Source organism: Leucoraja erinacea, unplaced genomic scaffold, assembly GCF_028641065.1.
Source record: "Leucoraja erinacea ecotype New England unplaced genomic scaffold, Leri_hhj_1 Leri_105S, whole genome shotgun sequence".
Classification (NCBI taxonomy): domain Eukaryota; kingdom Metazoa; phylum Chordata; class Chondrichthyes; order Rajiformes; family Rajidae; genus Leucoraja; species Leucoraja erinaceus.
Window position 1 is genome coordinate 39344 of NW_026575297.1, and position 6384 is coordinate 45727.

At 43.9% G+C, this 6384-nt stretch overlaps 1 protein-coding gene across 1 annotated transcript; it reads right to left on the minus strand.

Annotated features, from left to right (window-relative positions):
- Positions 1–5432: 5432 nt before the first annotated feature.
- LOC129715214 (histone H2A-like) lies at positions 5433–5927 on the minus strand. The gene has a single exon (XM_055665074.1). The coding sequence runs from the start codon at positions 5910–5912 to the stop codon at positions 5523–5525; it is 390 nt and encodes a 129-aa protein (XP_055521049.1). The 5' UTR covers positions 5913–5927; the 3' UTR covers positions 5433–5522.
- Positions 5928–6384: the final 457 nt, after the last annotated feature.

Genomic DNA, 6384 nt, shown 5'->3' on the forward strand with positions numbered 1-6384 from the left:
CTGTCCCTCCAACTATGCCTCTGCCAGCCCCACGATCGGCTGACTTCCGCACGCGGGCCGGCCAGGTCGTGCGCCTGCCGGTGCGTTTCGTGCCTCGGGTTTTGGGGTGAGGGGGGGTCCTGTGGCAGCTCCCAAGGGTCGGGCCACCCTAACAGTCGAACCCCTCGGCACGGGAGTGGTTCATTCCGGAGGTGGCCCTTAACCAGAGGCAGGGGTTTGGGTGCCATCTTTCTCTCGTGTGAACTTCCCTACAACACAAATAAAGGTGCCTCTCAAAATACTTGACTCCTCTCTTTCGTTTCGAGACCTGCGCACCACAACCTTGTGATTTTGTTTTAAATGTTTGTTGTGGTTGTTGTTGCAGAAGCCTCTCTTTTCGAATTGACTTTCCTCATAGCCATTTTTTCTTTTCGAGACGAGTAGAATTTCAATATCCCGAGCCTCACCCAAGATTTATTTTACTTTTGAAACAAATCAATTTATTTGAACGCAGTTGTCATGGTAAACAAAGTTTTAATATTTAATATGATTATTAAATGACAGAATTTTTTTTTTCCGCCATGTTAAAAATTCTTCTGGTTCTCCTGCCAGTTGCAAAATGAAACCGAACACCTGCTGTGATTGGTGCAGGTAAACAAGGATTAATCAATTGTAATTGCCGATTTGCCATCCTTCATTTGCATACGGCTGCCAATGTCAGAGAGTCTATTTGAGTATTGTTGCATTAATAAAGAATTATAAAAAATCTCCAAATTGAGGTAACTTCGAACATCCTCCTCCTCTTTCTACACCACACTCTCTCTTCCATCCACCGCTCATACAAAGCCAATTAACCTACAAACAACCGAAGAGGAAACCGAAGATCACAAAGAAAACCCACATGGAGAGAACGTACAAACTGCACAGACAGAACCTGTAGTCGAGATCGAATCCTGGTCTCTGACGCTGCAAGCTCTGTGAGACAGCAACTCTACCACTGCGCCGCCTTCTTTAATCTCTAGCCTTTGTTCCAACTATCTGCCCTTCAGACACACCCCACCCCCTGGCTTGCGACCAGCTATTAACTGCCATGCTTTATTCTGCCTCTTCCTCTCATCAGACTGAAGAAGGATTCCTCCCCAAAACGTCACCTATCCATGTTCTCCAGAGATACTGTCTGTCCTACCTATAAATCATAATTTTATGTACTACTGAGTTATGCCAGCACCTTGAGTCCTTTTTAATAAAGTGGGCTAGGGGAAAACCGGTAGTTGACTTGTAGAGGATCTTCTTTCGATTCCTTTCATTCTCTGAATGTCTGATATTCATCATTCTATTCAACGATAATCATTCATATTCATTGATATTCATAAAATCCCGCTGGATCAAACAACCTAGACAACTAAATACAACTAAGGATTTTATCATCACCATCTACTCCTTAGTCACTGCTCACTCAGTGAGACAGAATGGCTTGGGGGGGAGGGGGCTCTTAGAAGAGCCTTTGTTTGTATTCGGGAGAAATGGGGGAGTTCTTCTGTCACAAAGCCTACAGAGAGTGTGGCCCAGGCTTTTCAGAGCGTACACCGCATTCACAGGCAGTGACCATCTTGTGCTTTGCGCGCTCGGTGTACGTGACCGCATCCCTGATCACATTCTCCAAGAAAACCATCAGCATCCTCATGGATCAAACCAGAGATCTGCTTGACCCCACCTGGCTAACTAGGCTGCTGAGATCTGATGTGGTGATGCTTTAGTTAATTCCACTGGAGCATCGGAGGCTGAGGAGCGACCTCATAATAGTATATACAATTATGAGGCATAGATAGGAGAGACAGTCAGAACCATTTTCTCCAATGGAGATGTCATAGATGACAGCCCATTGTTTTAAAGTGAGGTGGGGGCGCTGCAATGGCAGCAGCCCTGTCAGCAGCACGTTAGTTTTTCAACTTTTTAAATTTTTTTTAGTATGTTTTAAAGTATGTTTTTAATGTTTCTTTGTGTGTTTTGTGTGGGGGGTGGTGTGGGGGAAACCGTTTCGGCCGCCTCCTCCATGGAGAGGCAACTTTTTCTAGGTCGCCTCCCCCGTGGCCTAACAGCAAGGATCGGCGCGGCCTTTCCCTGAGACGCGCCCGGGGCTTCAGCGGCAGGCGCAGCGTGGCTCTCGGAGTGGAGCGGGTGAGCCCTCGCTGGGGCTCGCTGGAGGGGAGCACTCCGTTTCGCTGGCCCGGGGCAGCCGGCAGCCTGAAGCCGCGCGCGGTCTACACAGCTCCAGCTAGCGCGGCGTCTACAGCCCGGTGGAGAAGCGTATCAGTAGACAGGGATTGGTTGGTTCTCCGGTCGAGGAAGAAATGGAGCGCTTTGAGACCCTCCTGGTGGGGGATGGAGGTGTAGAGTGACTGGACATCCATGGTGAAGATGAGGGAATGGGGGCCTAGAAAACAGAGTCAACGAAGAGCGTGTGGGTTGTCTTGAACATAGGTAGGGAGGGATTTAACCAGGGGGGATAGGATGGAGTTGAGATATGTGGAAATAAGTTCTGTAGGACAGGAACAGGCAGAAACAATGGGTCTGCCAGGACAGTCAGGTTTGTGGATTTTGGGGAGAAGGTAAAATCGGGCCGTGCGGGGCTGGGGAACTATGAGGTTGGGGGCTTGGGAGGGCAGGGAGCCGGAGTTGATGAAGTCAGTGATGGTGCTAGAGATAGTGGTCAGTGGGGTCCAAGAGACTCAATAATAAACTGAAATAAGTATTAATACTTTGTTCCGTTATTTCTGCGTTGTTTTAAACTCAGACCATCATCCCATGATGTTCCAACACGCACAATCCAAATGTCTCTCTGACCATCAGCGGGATGCTGTGCTATTGGAGCATCTAAACAGTTGTCATCGGCATCCGTTAACCTCATTGGTTGAAATGTGGTAATTACACAACTTTCTGATTGGCTGTTACTCTGCAGCATTCATGAATATTTAGCTCCATCTATGCAAATGAGATGTCCGGTGACTCGACAGTTGTCCGTTGGCAATTTCAATTTTCAAACCTACACAAGAAACTGGCAAATTCAAAAATGTAATTAAATGACCTTAACATATCCGAAGAACTGTTTTGTTGGTAAATTTCACTATGAATATTTGATTGACTAGGAAAATATTTCTGATATCCTGTGAACTAAATTTAGAATTGTATTTTTCAACAATTCTGAATACATTGGCTACTCTAGAAGGTTCTTAATTCATTTTAGACCATGGGCCGAGCATCGAAAAAGCATCTAGAATTTAACTTTCGTGACCCATGTCTGGTATCTATCTGAAATTTGGCACAGATTTAGATAAAGTATCATTAGGAAGGAATTTGTAACTCATCAGTGCCAAAAGTTGCAGATTAATTAATTAAAAGAATTAGAACATTTATTAGAAAAAGTAACAGCGCCCTACAGAAAATAGACTATATAATCATTTATTTTCCCAATCTTTTGGTTTAGATTCCATAGGTGGGTTTGGCATGAATGGCTGGTTTACAAACAGAAACATTGCATTTTTATTTGTTTTTATTAGTACGCGTGAGGTACGAAATAAATCACTACAATCTCACAATAATAATCATGTCTTGGACCGGTCTCCTTTTTGGAGAACATTGTTACTTTAGTACAGTTGGGCATTACTCAAAGGTGAACTCATTCAAACACAGACATGCATAGTAATCTGCTGTTCACTCTCTTGCAAAAACTAGATGACAACTTGCTGAAAGTTCACAGTAATCATCAATCATGCTGTCATGGTTTAGTATGGTGTACAATAATCATGTGAGGTTATTATATTATTGCAGTTAAAACCTCTTTGCTTTTTCAAAAAGCATCTATAATCTTTGATGAAAACTGCCCAGAAAATCATCAGCTGCCATCTGCCTTCCTTGGAAGACATCTCCAGCTCTCGGTGCTCTGTATAGCCAGGAAAGTAATCAGACCCCTTCCATCCTGGACAGTTCCTGTTCAACCTCCTGGTAGGCGGTACAGGTGCGTTAAAATTCGGACAGACTCAAGAACAGTTTCTTTCCCTGGTTCATTAGAACTCTAAATTCATCAAATATCCACACAACATGAGAATGCTGTCATCCATTCCACTATAAAAAAGACCACTCAGCTAATAGTCCTTCTTTTTTTAAATTATTTTTAAGTGTTTATTAAATTTTAAAGTATAATATTCTCCCAGTGCGATTTGTCTACCTAGGTGTGATAATTATAATTTATCTACTATTTTAAGCAGTTAAATAACATATTGAATGTATTGGATGTGTTTTTGTCTTGTTTGAACGTGTTTTGGTTGCACTGATCAGGAGTAGCTCTCCTAATTTCGTTGTATAATGTACAATAAGTACAATGACAACGAAGGCTTATTATTATTATATTAGCAAAAACATCTCAAATAAAGAGTTAACAGAATACACGGTTGATTCCAGTGTCCAGTAGACTGCGCAGTAGCACGTGACCTACGTTCGATCGTGTCCTCGGGTGCTGTGTGTGTGGACCAGTCTTGTGACCAAGTAAAACTACTGGTGCTCTAGTCTCCTTTAGTTTAGAGAAACAGCGCGGAAATAGGACCTTCGGCCTGTGAGAAAAGGGTTAATAGGGATGGTTGATTTATACTAGAACTCTGAAAAATATAACTTAGAAAGAAATGAGCTGTCAGCAGAAGCCAGTCTGCTGGTAGAATAAAGTAACAATATACAGAACAGAGAGAAATTCTAGATAAAGAAAGTAACAAAGATAAAAACTCCAGCAGAAGCCTTTGACGTCAGGAGATGGTCCGAGACGTTCCTGGACATTCTCGTGGGAATGTGGGCTTTATGTTATGATTGGACGAAACTCGATGGGGAGACATGAGGTAGTGGCCATAGTGAAGAAAGGTATAAAGATAGAAAGCATCTCCATCTTCGTGTGCCTCTAGGGGACATCAGAGGAGAGGCACCTATTCTGCAGAATATGAAATTAATAAAAACACTTTGTCTGAATTTGTCTCAAGAGCATTTGTGATTTTTGAATCTCACAGGCCCACCGAGTCCGCGGCGACCAGCGATCCCCGCACATTAAGACTATCCTACACACACTAGGGACAACTCACAATGATTCCAATCCAATTAACCTACAAACCTGTAAGTCTTTGGTGTGGGAGGAAACCGACGCGGTCACAGGAGAACGTACATACTCCGTACGTAGACAGTAGGCAGCTACTCGACCGCTGCGCCCCTACCGTGCCATGTTCATATCAGAAAGACGCGTGGAGTTGTGGAAATGTTTAGTTTCTTTAAATTACCCCTATTGTATATGGAGTGCATGACATGATAAAACATGGACTACTGTGAACGGGTGATCGATGGTCGGCATAGACTCAGTGGACCACTTTCGTGCATGTTTTCATGATGTATTATCATCGAAACCAAACATATAACGATTAAAGCAAATATTACACGATAACACTCTTTCAGAATATATTTAGTGACTCTTAAAAGGGGCTTTTGTGTCAAATTAGGTTTGTTGATATCATTTAGATGTAAATTTTGCTGGGGTGGCCGGTTTTCTTGGGCAGCAGCACAGCCTGGATGTTGGGCAAAACCCCACCTTGGGCAATGGTGACCCCACCCAACAGCTTGTTGAGCTCCTCATCGTTGCGGATGGCGAGCTGCAGGTGGCGGGGGATGATCCTGGTCTTCTTGTTGTCGCGGGCCGCGTTTCCCGCCAGTTCCAAAATCTCCGCTGTCAGGTACTCGAGCACCGCCGCTAAATAAACCGGAGCGCCAGCACCAATGCGCTCAGCATAGTGGCCCTTCCGCAACAGTCGATGGATTCGACCAACCGGGAATTGCAAACCAGATCGCGAAGAACGGGTCTTGGTTTTGGCGCGCCCTTTCCCTCCAGTTTTACCTCTTCCTGACATCTTCGCTTCAGAAACCGAAATGAACCCGAATCTACGGTCGCAGCTTCTTTTATATCTTCGTCACTGACAGTAAATCGAGCGGCTTTTCATTGGTCAATGGATTCCGCCTTTGTTTACCATTGGCCGTCCTTAGCGAAGTAAAATAGAAAAGTTCGAAAATTTTGGCGAATTAAAATCGAGATTTTAGCTATCCCTAATTAGCATATAGTATCAACTAGATAATTTGACTTAGGTACACAAAAAAGCTGGAGAATCTCAGCGGGTGCAGCAGCATCTATGGAGCGAAGGAAATAGGCAACGTTTCGGGCCGAAACCCTTCTTCAGAGAATTTGACTTTCTCGTGGACGCCACCTGACCCGCTGGTTATTTGTAACGCTATCTATTTTTATTTTAGGATCCGGTGTTTAATGGACTATCGTGGAACTGTAAGTGTACACTTGATTTCGATAATAATAACAATAATCTATTGTAG